The sequence below is a fragment of the Coptis chinensis genome, unplaced genomic scaffold (assembly GCF_015680905.1).
Source record: "Coptis chinensis isolate HL-2020 unplaced genomic scaffold, ASM1568090v1 utg1782_pilon_pilon, whole genome shotgun sequence".
NCBI lineage: Eukaryota > Viridiplantae > Streptophyta > Magnoliopsida > Ranunculales > Ranunculaceae > Coptis > Coptis chinensis.
The window spans coordinates 162,383-176,508 of NW_028238116.1; the positions used below are offsets into that span (position 1 = coordinate 162,383).

Sequence of the window (14,126 nt, forward strand, 5' to 3'; positions counted from 1 at the left end):
GGCATTCCCCACTTTTGATCTTGGGGGGCCTAAACCAAAGTTAAAATTGAAGCTTGGTTGGGTTAAACCGACCCAAACCCGTTTAGGTGTGGGTAACCGATAAATCATTTCGCAGTCCGTTTGAGAGAAACGTGTTAGATCAAGAAAATTTCCAACGAAGCCTTGTTCAGGTACAAGAAGAATTCTATTCATTTTTGTACTAGTTTTCTAATTCCAAATCAGCATTCTACTCACTGTACGTAGCATGCAAACTCACCTTCTAATTTATTGTCCGAATTCTTTTAGGAAAGTGATTTCCTAAAGGAAGTTGTAGTAGAAAATAATCTGCCTATTTATATCAGTCCCAACTCATTGCCTGTCTTTTGTTCTTTTTCTTGTGAACTATGGAGGCTGACTTAGATAGGTAGTAACTTACTGGAGTTTGTAGAGCACTTCGCTTACGGGTATAAAAATAGGATTCAGAATCATTGTGGTGTTTTCTAAGATCAGAGTAAGAGTCTGATAATCTCCAGCCTCAAATCGCAGAATACTTTATACAAATGACGCGTCCTCCATGTTTGGATCATCTCCCTCCCCCTCCATCTTCCGGTAGAAGAAGACAGGTTGACTGGTCCGAGCTTCCGGACCATATTCTACATTTGGTTGCAGATAAGTTAATCGACATCAAGCATGTAATCTATTTTGGTGCTGTTTGTAAGCAATGGCATAATTCTGTAACTGAATTTGAAGTTCGATTACACCATCAAGTTCCTCTGCTTATGCTTCCTAGCCAAGCTAACAGTGATGGACCAACACTTAAGTTTGTACAGCGTCTTGGGGAAGAGACAATACCATTCGGAATTACCAGTCCCTAAAAATAGATTCATAATTACTTCTAGCCATGGCTGGTTGGTGACATGTTACGAAAACTATGATGTTAGTTTACTGAATCCTTTCTTATTATTGAATAATGAGATTCATCTGCCTTCTTTAACTACACTGGATATTCCTTATTTGCTTGAACAACCCCAATGTGTCAATGTCAAGAAGGCAATATCTTCAGCGAACCCAATCTCAAATTCTAATATTTTTGTCATGGCAATTTATTGCGACATGAGGAGGATAGCCTTCTGTAAGATGGGTGACAGAGTTTGGACCAAATTAGACTTGGATTACACTTGCATTGAAGATGTTATTTGGTTTGGAAATCAGTTTTACTTTGTTGATTGCCTTGCAAACGTCTTTTCTTGTGATGTAAGTCATCCCAATGGTCCCAACCTTTCAAGGGTCGCACCTCCCCCTTTTGATGGCGATGGTGTTGACATCACCGTCGATGGTGCTGATGGCTTGTACCTTGTCGAATCATCTGGGGACTTGTTACTGATTATAAGGGATAGGTTGGTTTCACGTGATGGTGGTAATGGTGTTAGTTATGATACCGATGATGATGATCATCGTGGTGATGATTACGATGACAATGATGGTGATCGTGGTGATGATTATGATTATGACGACGATGATGATAGTGACTATGATGATGGTGATGGTTATTCTGATGATGATGGTGGTGATGCTGATGAGTATGGTGATAACGCTGATGACAATGGTGATGATAACAAGGGTCATGTCAATGAAAATGTTGATGAAATTGATAACGGTCAATATAGCTATGTTACTCGTGGATTCCTCGTCTACAAGTTGGACCCTGTTGAGCTTAAGTGGGTTGAGCTTAAAACCCTTTGTGGTCGTGCAATTTTCCTTGGGGATAATTCTTCTTTCTCTGTATCAGCTTCAGACTTCCCAGGATGCAAGCCGGATTGCATTTATGTCACCGATGATTACCATGAAGGCTATTTAGGTATGGAAGAACATGGAGTTGGTCCTCATGACATTGGTGTTTTCAACTTGGAAGACGGGACCTATGAACCATACTGCCCAGTGGAGTCCGGCATGATCCTGCCTCGCCCAATTTGGATTGAGCCGACACCTCGACTTTGTTGATGAAGTATCTCGTCATTTAGTTCCAAAAGTTTAGTTGCCGAGGGAAGTCTTTAGTCGCATCCTTGCCTATGGAGTGCTGAATATCTGTTGTCTCTTGTTGGTTTGGAGTGTTTAATATATGTTGTCTCTTGTTGGTTATGGACGTAGAGTCGAAAGATTTTACATTAGGTCCTTAACAATTTGGTGTAAAATATACAATGTGATTCCTTTGTCTATAGTTGTCCAGAGTTTCTCAGCATGTTGCAATATATCACTCTGTTAGATGAAATTGACTGACTTGCAGATTCACTTCTTTTTCTGTTCCAGTTCGAATATAAGTTTTACGAAATTAGGAACTCTCTGTACAATTTTATGATACCATGCAAGTTTTTGAGGTGTAAAGTAAAGGATCATCATATTGAACTTCATAAACCCAAAACATTCACTGAAGAGGAACTTATGGCGAGATAGGATGCGGTGAAGAGTGTATTGGGCGTAGATGACTTATATATTAAATCTAAGAAATGCAATAGAAACTCAAAATGAAAAGTATAGTCCAAACCTGAATGCTTACACGTACATCAGTTCATATATAGACATCTAATGAGTCGGTTATACAATCTGCCACAAGTCCATAGATGCGGGTGAGAAACAGTTAGTATGCTAGCAGTCTAGAGTTTCATAGCTTAAGGAATTTTCATTTTTCGGTTATGACTTAATTCTAATAGGAATTTTCATGGATTCAGTCTTATGACTGACAACCGCAAATATCATGGCTAAGTAAACACCTTTGCTAACAGGATTTGGTCGTGGAATGTGCTTTCTCTTTATATTTTTCCACTCATCAGCTATAAAGAAAGAAAGCCACCTAAAAAGCTTAATGGACACCAATAGTCAGCAATGGTGCTGACTCATAACCACGTAACATGTTAGATTGATTCTTGCTCTATCCAAATTCCAAAAGTATGCATGCACTCATGACTCATGACACCCAAATGCACAAATCTATTTTTACAAATGGATTTGGTTTTCGCAGCCTCTTCACATTAAAATTTGGGTATCAGATTCCTTTAGTATTTTTTTTTTTTCTAATTACTGTTGTTAAATACCATTTTCAAGACGAAGTAAGTTAATCAAACCGCCAAAGTTCACTGACTTCACCTCCCATATTATGAAATGTTTAGAATGTTTGACAAAAATATAAATGACACTTCTGGAAGTTTGAACATATCAAGAAATTTGAACTACTTCAAATTATCATAAAATGTGTAAGTTGAAAAAGTTTATGCTTCTTAAAAAACAAGTGAACAAGTCATGGGCCTTTTCGAGTTCATTGTCAACTAGAGTTCGTGTGCCTTTACGTAATAGTATTAAGGACTTGGCTCCTACTTCGAATTTGTATTTGACTAGGAATCCCTTGTTAAACTCCCTAGTGTCCCCAATTGCTTCTCATCCTTCTCTCCTTGCTCTGCATCGATCTGCTGCGGGTTTTAATGATTCTAGGCATTTCAAACCTTCTCCCCCTCCTGAGGTTATGTATAAATGGCATTTGCCTGAGCCAAATTTGCGTAAAGTTTTGGATGATTCAGACTGTTTGTTGGCCAAGTCTCGAACAGTTGTGGTTTTGCTTGGATGGTTGGGAGCTAAGCAGAAACATTTGAAAAGATATGCTGATTGGTACACTTCCAGAGGGTACAATGTCATCACGTTTACATTTCCAATGAATGAGATTTTAAGTTACCAGGTAGGCGGAAAAGCTGAACAGCACATAGATATGCTTGTGAACCATCTCGCTGAATGGTTAGACGAAGAGCACGGCAAGAGCCTCGTTTTCCACACCTTCAGTAACACAGGCTGGCTAACGTAAGCTCTCTCTCTCTCTCTCTCTGCGTACGCACATGTATGCTCTCGCCCAACTACATACAATGTGTTAGTTTGTTCATTTGGTTTTCCTCTAATTATTGTGTTGATTTATTTATTGCTGCAGATATGGAGTTGTTCTTGAGAAATTTCAGAATCAGGATCAAAGTTTAATGGGGAATATTAGAGGCTGTATTGTGGATTCAGCTCCTGTTGCAACACCAGATCCAAGGGTAAATTTTTATTTTGAGTTGCTTTTGCGATGCATACAATCTATACGTCTGTGATATTTATAATCTATATTTTTAACTTGTTGATCTCTGAATAACATGTATGCTTGCTGGAGGATATGGAATTAGTACACCAGTTTTACAGTATCACTCTGTAGATTTCTTATGTAAAAAGTTGTACTAACCGGCTCCACCCGGGATATTGATCTCGTATTATTACAAGAATCCCTGATCTCAGTTCTTTGATGATTTAGGTTATTGGTCTGGATCCTTCACCTCAATTCAATACTCATCCAGCTCATATAAAAACCACTGTTTCTATGTGTCAGTCTAAGCAGTTGTTATCAATTCAGATTACACGAGTGAAGGATTCTTTACTCGTGTAATTGATATCAAAACATGTAGGATTATTACTCATGTAATTGATATCGAAACATGTAGGATCATTTTCCCATGCAATCGATACCAAAACATGTAGGATTCTTTAAAGAATATGATTAAGTCCATTTGTAGGGAAAAGTTGAGTTTAAACTTTTGAGATATCCAAACATGTAGGATTCTCTCAGATATGGTGTTTGATAACCATTTCGTTTAAGGCACTTTGTTTATACAATTTCTAGAGTGTTAAAATGTTAAAGAAATCCGATAGATGTTGTAAATAAACATAGAGTGTGTGCTACATAAGAGAAATTAGTGCATTGCATGTGTTTTGTAATTTTAGTTCCTAGTGCCTACTTAAAGGCCCTCGAGTAATGTATGATAAACATTATGAATCTTCTGTATAACACCTTTCATTTTTTTTCCAGGTTTGGGCTTCAGGTTTCTCTGCTGCATTCTTGAAGAAGCAGAGCATTGCAACAAAAGAATCTGTTAGCTCCAATGGTTCTGGCGTCGGTGTTTTGGTTCACAACCAGACAATCATGGAATCCATACCTACTGTTGCTGAATCAGCTTTGCTAGTCGTTTTGGAAAAATTCTTTGAGGTGGTTCTGAATCTTAGCATTATCCTCTTACGTATTATTTATGCTTTGGTAAAGTTTGTGATTTCATCTTGAAATTGAATGAAGAATCCAGACATAATCTAATTTTTTTTTTTCTGTTTGTGGAATAACAGGAGGCTTTCTGATGTGATGGATCTTTTGTCAGTTGAACAACCTAAGTGCCCGCAGTTATACATATACAGTTCTGCAGACCGGGTTATTCCTGTTGAATCTGTGGAGTCTTTCATTGAGAAACAACGCAGGGCTGGGCATGAGGTTAGGGCATGCAATTTTGTCTCGACGCCACATGTTGACCATTATCGAAATGATCCTAGCCGTTATACATCACAGCTCACAAGCTTTTTAGAGGACTGTGTGCTGACTTGTTGCAAACATACTTCCTAACCCGTAACTTACCTTGTCACTTATTCTTTTCCATAATTTTATACTGTACACACCCAATTCGTCTTAATTGTAATCTTCGCTGCTTCCCCTTACCCCATTGATATCGAGATATATCATTTTACTCAGAATAATACTTAGCGTTCTTGGTTGTATATTGTTATTTGCGATTTGTCAAGTGTTGCAAATATAAACACACACCAAGCAATCCAACAGAAAGCGAAGAAGATTTTGCTCTAAATTCTTTTGTATTTTTTTTTTTTCTATATTTGGAATTTCCAAAGTTGAGAATATATACTATTATTCAGGATTGTCTTCCTCTGATTGTATGTAATATCCCATTTGAAAATCTTAGTATTATGCAAGTCTCTGTAATACGGATGCCATCATGATACTTTGTCCACCTAAAGTCTTATATGGACAAAAGAAAGTAAAAGTTAGCGTACATGTCTTGGAACTGAAGTTGGCCATGGCCATTTGAATTTCTTGAATTTGTTATCAATGAAATGTTTTGGCCTATGGTGCTAGTCCACGAGTGATGCACACGATCAAAGTTAGTTGGATCTTCAAACTCTCCAAGTTTATGGTACACATACAAACTTTCCGGCAAGTAGTTCAAAAACTGATAAAAACATGCTTAAACTGTTGAAGTATATTGAATACACCTGATTTTTTTTCGCATTTTTTTATGACAAGTAACCCAAAACCTGATTCTCTATTTACTTGAACCTATAATCACAGATAGAGAAAAGAGTATGCCTACTGGTGATGATATTTGGGATGTAGTATAAAAGATGGGGGCATTAAAAACTCCCAGCCCTGATAGATTCCAAGGAGTTTTTTTTCAAAATTGTTGGGATATAGTGGGAGAAACTGGAGTGGAAACTGTGAAGAATTTCTTTTTATTAGGTATCCTATAACCCAATTTAAATGAAACCTTCATATCTCTAATACCAAAAATCCCTACTCCAAATCATATTGCAAAATTTAGACCCATTAGTTTTTGTAATTTTATATATAAGATTATTTCTAAACTGTTTGCAAACAGACTAAAATCACATCTACAAAGACTGTCTCCCCATTTTAGGGTGCTTTTGTGAAGGGTCGTCGTATTGGTGATAATATAGGACTCACAAGTGAAATATTTTATAATATGAAGAATATGAAAAAAAGAAAAAAGGGTTGGATGGCAATGAAGCTGGATAAGAAGGCATATAATCAAGTTGAATGAAATTTTTTGTATAAGATTACGAGAAAGTTGGGTTTTGGTATTTTAGAAACATATAAGGACGGAAGTATCACTGCTCAAGCTAGCATGAAGGAAAATAATCCTATTGAATACCATATGGCTTTGAACAACTTAGAGCATCTCTAGGTGGAAGCATTCGTGGTCGCATTCTTCAAATTTGAAGAAATGCGCGTTGGAATTTTCCGGAATTCCAACTCTAGGTGGACGCATTCGCTGTTTGTTCGCATTCTTGTTCGCAAATTTGGCAATTTGGATGCGAATGCGGCGCGACATTGGTCGAAATTTGTGACCAACTTCTTCTTCGTATTCTTCAAATATGAAGAGTATGCTACCACCACCTATAGATGCTATTGATTTCTATAGTTTTTGGCCAAGTCATTTGTAGTGGGCCACAACCTTGGTGGGTTAGTTGGATCTCGTACTTTGTTGTTCTGTTAAAAGTTAAAACATACTAATAATAATTTTCTCTCTCCTACTCGTCAATGGCAACTTCTTCTTCTTCTTCTTCAGAAAACAGGATTTGTATTAACGAGAGACTAACAGACGACGAACTTGGAGCAATTTTATCCAAGTTGGAGTGTGATAAAGATAAAGAAGGATTTGGTTTAGTATGCAAAAGATGGTTGTACTTACAGAGCACCGAAAGAAAGAAGCTTTGTGCACGTGCTGATCCTCTGATGCTCCGAAAAATGGCTGATAGATTCACTCACCTCATAGAATTAGATCTTTCCCAGTCTTCTTCTCGTTCTTTCTTTCCTGGCGTTACTGACTCTGATCTTTCCGTTGTTGCTTCTGCTTTTGGTTGCTTGCACATTCTTAAGTTGCAAAACTGTAAAGGTTTGTTTTTTTAATCATAAGAAGACAGAACAAGTTTATTTCATACTAATGGAACACTCACTATGCTTTTTTTTTTTTTCTTTTTTGGTAGGTAAGCCTGTTTTAAATGAGATCAGTAACTCTTTGATGCTGGCAGGGTTCGAGCCCCAGACCTCTGGTATCATCACCCAAAGGTTTTACCGACTTTACTAGTCGGCACCTGCACACTGACTATGCTTCACCACTGTTAAAATTTAGATGAACAAGGCTTTATGTTCTGCCTGCTTAATTGATAATGTGGACACAGTGTTTATTGTTAAGTACAACCACATCTTAGAATGAGTAGAATCTGACTGAAATCCCAATTGTTGCGTAGTTCAGTACAACCCAGAATGTAGAGGCATACTTGACCATGTCTATATTTTGCGAGTCGAAAAATATCTGACCAGAGTTTTGATTTGGAACAAGTTATTTGTGCTAGTTTTCTGATACTCGATTCTATTAGTTTGTCAAACTTGAAAACAAAGACCTCGACATCTAGCCCAAGCTTAGTAACTGACCATCAATCCTGTTAAACATCTTGCAAGGATTAGGTAATGCAACGAGCAGCTAACATGATGGATGATGACATGCTGCTAATATGATGTCTATAAAATAATTTTCAGACAACTCTTATCTCAACTCAATAATCTACTAACTATTGGTTAATCTACTTGAGGGAGCAGATCACCCTATAATACTTGGTTCCTTAGAAGTATAATTCAACATATGGAATTTCTCTTTTGCTACTGTAGAAAGAGGTCGTTGCCTTACGTCTCTTATCCGGGTCTTCCTTCAGCATGATACGACTGGCACATTAATTTTCATCTTTCAAACGGCATTCACCCTCCACCCTCCACCCCCCAAATCCCGACAATCTTATTCCAAATAATCGCAGTTTTCTTTTCATTAACTTTTGTGCAGGGGTTACTGATGTTGGAATGGTTGCTCTTGCAAATGGACTTCCACATCTGCAGTCATTGGATGTATCAAGATCACAGACAGGGGTCTGGAAGCCATTGCAAAGGGTTGCAACTTGAGAAGCTTGCATCTTGAAGGATGCAAATTTGTTACTGACAAATTATTGCAGGCCCTTGCTGAGAACTGCCTCAATCTAGAAGAGTTGGGGCTGCTGGGATGCATTAAAATAACTGATATGGGCCTCGCGGTTCATGTTGATGGTTGTCGCCAAATAAAGAGTTTAGATGTCAGTAAGTGTAGCAATGTTGGAGATGCGGGAGTGTCATGTGTCTCAAAGGCTTGTTCTTCTTATCTTATGACCTTTAAGTTATTGGATTGTCACAAAATAGGGGACGGTTCCATCTTTTCTTTGGCCCAGTCCTGCAAGAATCTTGAGATTCTGGTCATTGGCGGCTGCCATAACATTTCAGATGAATCTTTGAAGTCACTGGTCCTTGCTTGTAATCACAGTTTAAAGTTCCTACGGATGGATTGGTGTCTGAATGTTTCTGATACTACTTTAGGCTGTGTCCTTTCACAGTGTGGAAGCCTAGAGGCCCTTGACATTGGGTGCTGTGAGGACGTAACTGACGGGGCTTTCAGAAAGATAGGGAGTGCAGGTTTTGAGTCAAGATTAAAGTTTTTGAGGGTCAGCAACTGTCCGAAGATAACAGTTTCTGGGATAGAAATGCTTTTGGATTCATGCAAATCCCTCGAATATCTAGACGTTAGGTCATGCCCAAATGTTACAGAAGCAAGCTGTTATCAGGCTGGGTTACGGTTTCCTGACTGCTGTAAAGTAAACTTCACTGGTAGCTTATCACAGCTAGATGCACTTGTTGATGTTTTTCTGTAAAAGTATCAGTAAGCCAACAGGTCTTTTGAAGAATCCAGGCACACAAGCAGTCTTCATATCTCGGAAAGTGCAACAGAAGGTGACACCAGTTTCACACTCTTGTGTTTGTATTTTAGTCTCACTTCTCCCATGTTCTGCGTTTGTGCTATAATTTTATTGAATAACAGAAAGAATGTATGAATAATGCTAGTTTGAGTGGAGGTGTATAGTTTACCTTTGATGTTATGTGTTATTCCAAGAACTATTCACATTTTACAGCGAATTGTCGCCCCGGTATTTTCGAAAATGTAAATGATAATGAAGAAGAAATGCTGCCTTGATATTGATTTGTCCTGCCACTGCGTCTGCTTTTATTGTGATAAACACATTTGGTCAAACCAGCTACATGGTAAATTTGATTGGCTTGAATTTCTGATCTTGTCCGTTATTGTTTGCTTGACTTGTAGTTGTGTATAAAGTTTTGGCCGGCGCCCTTTATATGTAGGCTTTCTTGCTTCTACCATCAATTCGATTTATGACCCAACGAGAAGGAAGCAAGAGTTGAACTAATCCTATCCGAATGAAGCACGATGCTGGCCTAATTTTGACTGTTTATCAGTTACTATGCTTTGATTAAGGGTAGGCTTTGGCAGGAGGCTTGAGCTGTGGGTCAACTGCACCAATCAGCTTTGGACGAAGGCAAGGGAGAAGGCCTTTTTAAGTCAAATGTCGACTGGATCTCAATATGGTAGGAGATTCCGTAGCCCAGCAACCTGTCAAATCAGTCCTTCCTAGTCAACAAATATATGGGTGGCTGGAAATACAAAGAACAATCTACTGGATATAGTGAAGTTGCTTAAGTCTACTTTCCATGATGAAGGTAATAAGGTATGAGCCTTGCTCTATAATGAAAATCAAGACTTTTAACAGAAATATAGCATTTTATTCTTTTACATTCTACGTTTAGTATAGAGAAACTGCTTTATTAGGTTCATCTTTCTTCAACATAATTGGAAATGGCACGTCGCTCAATCCCAGCCATCTCTTCCCATCTTCAACAAAAACACCCACATCTCCACACATAACCTTGCAAAAGTTACAAACACTGGGGCAGAATACGAGCTTGTAGTCATGCATATAACTTTCTATCTTAAACCAGTTGCTAAGTGTTCCTCGACCTGGATTCCCAACCCTGCCACCAGTTGTTACATACCTTCGACCACTTACTTCGTCGATACTGCCAAGTCTCCAGGCTGTTGATTGTACGCAGATGGTTGCTGCAGAGAAAACGAAATTCATGTCTGTCGATACTTGCACAAACTTATCTGTAGCATTGACAGGTAAAAATCTCAAAGGAAGACCCTTAGACACTTCCAAGATTTCCTGTGCCACATAGAAGGGGCATGTCTTATTTCTTAAACCTAGTGCCAGGCCACCACCCATTCCTCGGACAACTGGCAGGATGTAGTACTTCTTATTGGCTTGGACTTCTTGACCATCGAGGTCGAGCACCGTTGTGCCTGTTGCTGCATCGACAGGAAGTGGTAATGGCACTAACGTGATGGAGGAGATGAAGAGAACTGATGTAAGTAAGGTGATACTCATGGTTTTCATGTTTACACTTGGATCGGAGAAAGTTATTACATAGAAAACTGGGAGTGCTAATAGCTGTTTTGGTTGGGATATATAGTATGGCAGCAGTTGAAAGCGTCGCGTTAATACGCGAGGATAGACAATGAAGATGTTGTCCACTAGTAGAATAAAATAGCCGAGTGATAGACCATCACCATGTGCTCTATCTGATATCTGCTTTTACTGGACTTTCCAGTAATAAGGCAAATGAAATTATTGACATTGAGCACAAGCAACCAAAAATTGGTTTCATTTTAAAAGTCGTGGGATAAGATCCTGGATTCGTAGTGTCGTGAACACTAGTTTTCCATGCTAGACCTTGACTTTATGTATAAGTGACTATCTAAGAATTGTCGTTTTGGTTTAGACAATTGCTGATGCTTAATGAAGGCCAACTATCAGGAAAACAAAGAGAGAGGGGATAGGTTATTTGGCAATATTTATGCTTAAACTGACTTGTAAATTGCAATGCATAAGAATTTTCCAATGCAAGCGACAAATTAAAAAAAGCTTGTTGGATGACTTGGAAGTTGCAACGTTTTAATTGGTAGTAGATTCAGTCGTTTTTTATGGCATGACAACGCCTTCAATGGAAGTAAACAAAATGGCTGAGGCTTGTAGGCCTGTGTATTAAGAAAAAGAACACGTACTTGTGTTGGAAAGTCAATGTGCATAATCTCAAAGGAGTTATGATCACCTGAACTGACAAATACAGGCCACTGTCATCTCCTTGTGTTCTTAATTGTACATTTCTACAACAGTAAATGGCACATTGTTGGATCACTGTTCGCTAGTCGTTACTGCAAATGCTCAGTCTCGTATATGGTGCACTCATTAGGCAATTGCAGTCACAAAGCTCTGAGCCTCCAAAATTGCACTAGCTAGTACATCTATTATAGTATGGTTGCTCTTATGGATATGCTGTAACTAGAATTGGATACGTATGTTACAGTGGATAAACCCTTCATTTTGTATATGACTTCGTAAATTCTTTTCATTTGTTCATTTCTCATCTAAGTGTTTAGCTATTTAGGAATGCTGAGAAATGGCCTGTTGAAGATACTTGAAAGCTTTCTGATAATTCACAAAGCCCATAAACCAGAAGTCGAAATTATCCACAGTAACTATCTCTAAATACTTTTGAGTTGGCTTGTTCACGTTCTCACTTTGCGTTGCTCTCTTTATCTTCCGTAGTGGAATTATCACCTGCAGAAAAATGCCCAAGATGCCGATGGTCAGAATATTCTTTCGAAACAATAATTTGGCTTCAAAATCATGCATGCACCATACTTCAAAGAAAATTTTGATGAATGAAATAAACAAACTGTGATTACCTTGTAAGGGGTTCTAACCAACTCTCCGGATGGTGAAGTCAATGTAAGAGATTTCTCACTGCAAAATGCAACTTTTTCAGTGGAGATAAAGAGGAGGCCAGCTATAGGACCTGCTGTGGTTGAGAAATAGCATTGAGAAACCTTCAACAGCTTCTCTTCTTCATTAACACTGAATAACTGTCTGAAGACCTTGTGCACTCTGTTGGAATCTCTAAGTGTATTTCGAAATACTTGTGAGTGTGTGCAAAGTGGAGGAGATGAACCATATGTGTTCTCTCCACTTTAGTGCATAGTAGATAGTCCCACATTGGTTATCCACCACATCGGGTAGGGTTCGGGCTTGGGCTTGGGCTTACTGTTGTGGGTAATGGTTAGACCAATAGCCTAAACTTGTTTTGCCTTTTTTCTTGAGCAGCAAGTTTTAGTGTTCTATTAGGAGTTGGTCTCTCTTTATCCTAACCTCTATAAATAGGACTGTGAGTCCATAGAGAGAATAGACTTGATCAGAAACTCAACTCAGAGAAACAGAAAACTCAAACCAGTCCTTTTCTTCTTTCTTCTTCTTCGGCATCGTGAGAGAGAGTTATATTCTTTGTTCTAGAGGGTAGTCCGTTTCTAGTGCAAAGTCGGTTTCTTTGTTAACCATTGAATCCCTGTGAGGAAGACGCCCTTTGTTGCCTTTTTACGCACCATTGGAGGGGCTTAAATCTTTCCTTAGGAGGGCCTAATCCAGCGCCTTGGGTATTCCGATTCATCGATGTCCTTGTTTCTTCATTGCTCTTTGTTCATACGTTTCTACTTTTGGTTCTTTGTGTTCATACAACTATTCTAACAATCTTAAGGAAAGAGTTTTTGTAGTAGAACAAAGGAGAGTGCTTTAATCTGACAATCAAAAGATAAGTCTTTTACTTTGAGTTATTGTTTGTGTTATTGGGTTATGACTTTAGAAATTTTCTAATAATTTCGTTTTTGGTAGGAAACCAATTAAAGATTGAATATTTATTGATCTTTTGTGGTTTATCAAACCCTATATGGTTGTAGACTTTTCTCCTACGTTTAAAGGAGTCAAAATATGAGATTTCTATCAAGAAAAACGTCAAAGTTCGTCTTTTTGACAGCTGCGTCACTTGTTACGGAAACTGCTATAACTTTCAGCTCAGAGCTCGGTTTTGCAATCCGCTTCTTGTGTTGGATAGCTGATTCAAAGAGCTTTCTAGTGGTATAAGGCTTGATACCCAATTCTTCATAAGCTGGTTCAGAATTACAGTTCTTTTGAAACTGTTTTTCTAGGAGGAAAATATGGTAATCCGATTTTTCAATCGGTTAGGTATCGTATTCTTTCACTCTTTGCAATTCTTTTGGTTTGATTATATGGTGATATTCTTGCCTTGAGTTGCATGCTAGTTTTTCTTAAGAGGGAAATCCCTAAGCTTAAACTTCTTTAATAACCTAGTCAACAAATTATACGTGTTTATCACTAAGGAATTAATTGGTTTGACTAGAAGTAGTTTGATATTAATTTTCTTTGTACATATGTAGATGTATGTAGATGGTCTAAGAGAGACCTTAAGATAGTTAATATCAACCACACTCAAATCTTGGATAGTAATTATAATGTATTCAATACATAATTGCTTACCGTTATTGAGTGAACGTGTTGTTAGACGATGGTTATAATTGTACTGTTGTGAAAATACATGTTAGATGAAGTAACTTGTAGCTTATATCCAATATAGCATATGTTAAAGTTGTGTAGCATGCTAGTTTTGGATATTAATCATCGTAGATTTACTTTAAACTTGATAATAGTTTATTGGTAAATTTTTTTCT

General features: G+C 38.0%; 2 protein-coding genes and 3 pseudogenes across 5 annotated transcripts; 3 read left to right on the forward strand and 2 right to left on the reverse strand.

The window, feature by feature from the left end:
• Positions 1-957: 957 nt before the first annotated feature.
• LOC147473788 (uncharacterized) lies at positions 958-2,264 on the forward strand. Its single transcript, XM_086587051.1, has one exon. The coding sequence runs from the start codon at positions 1,075-1,077 to the stop codon at positions 1,978-1,980; it is 906 nt and encodes a 301-aa protein (XP_086443177.1). The 5' UTR covers positions 958-1,074; the 3' UTR covers positions 1,981-2,264.
• Positions 2,265-3,223: 959 nt separating this feature from the next.
• Positions 3,224-5,749, forward strand: LOC147473789 (uncharacterized). Its single transcript, XM_086587042.1, has 4 exons — positions 3,224-3,822; positions 3,947-4,052; positions 4,856-5,055; positions 5,158-5,749. Exons 1-4 carry the CDS (start codon positions 3,224-3,226, stop codon positions 5,432-5,434), a joined length of 1,182 nt encoding a protein of 393 aa, XP_086443168.1. The 3' UTR covers positions 5,435-5,749.
• A 1,348-nt stretch (positions 5,750-7,097) lies between these two features.
• Positions 7,098-9,671, forward strand: LOC147473790 (F-box protein At5g51380-like; annotated as a pseudogene). The gene is made up of 2 exons (XR_015210291.1): positions 7,098-7,517; positions 8,460-9,671. The product of XR_015210291.1 is annotated as an F-box protein At5g51380-like (transcript).
• Positions 9,672-10,251: 580 nt separating this feature from the next.
• On the reverse strand, positions 10,252-11,625 carry LOC147473791 (kunitz trypsin inhibitor 5 pseudogene; annotated as a pseudogene). Its single transcript, XR_015210292.1, has one exon. The product of XR_015210292.1 is annotated as a kunitz trypsin inhibitor 5 pseudogene (transcript).
• Positions 11,593-13,051, reverse strand: LOC147473792 (putative GEM-like protein 8 pseudogene; annotated as a pseudogene). Its single transcript, XR_015210283.1, has 3 exons — positions 12,987-13,051; positions 12,297-12,576; positions 11,593-12,168 (listed from the first exon to the last, which is right to left on the reverse strand). The product of XR_015210283.1 is annotated as a putative GEM-like protein 8 pseudogene (transcript).
• Between the last annotated feature and the right edge of the window lie 1,075 nt (positions 13,052-14,126).

Coding starts and splice junctions, on each gene's coding strand:
- LOC147473788 (XM_086587051.1), top strand. CDS start 1,075: ATGGCAATTTATTGCGACATGAGGAGGATAGCCTTCTGTAAGATGGGT.
- LOC147473789 (XM_086587042.1), top strand. CDS start 3,224: ATGTGTAAGTTGAAAAAGTTTATGCTTCTTAAAAAACAAGTGAACAAG. Junction 3,823..3,946: donor AGTAACACAGGCTGGCTAAC/GTAAGCTCTCTC, acceptor TTATTGCTGCAG/ATATGGAGTTGTTCTTGAGA. Junction 5,056..5,157: donor GTTCTGAATCTTAGCATTAT/CCTCTTACGTAT, acceptor CTGTTTGTGGAA/TAACAGGAGGCTTTCTGATG.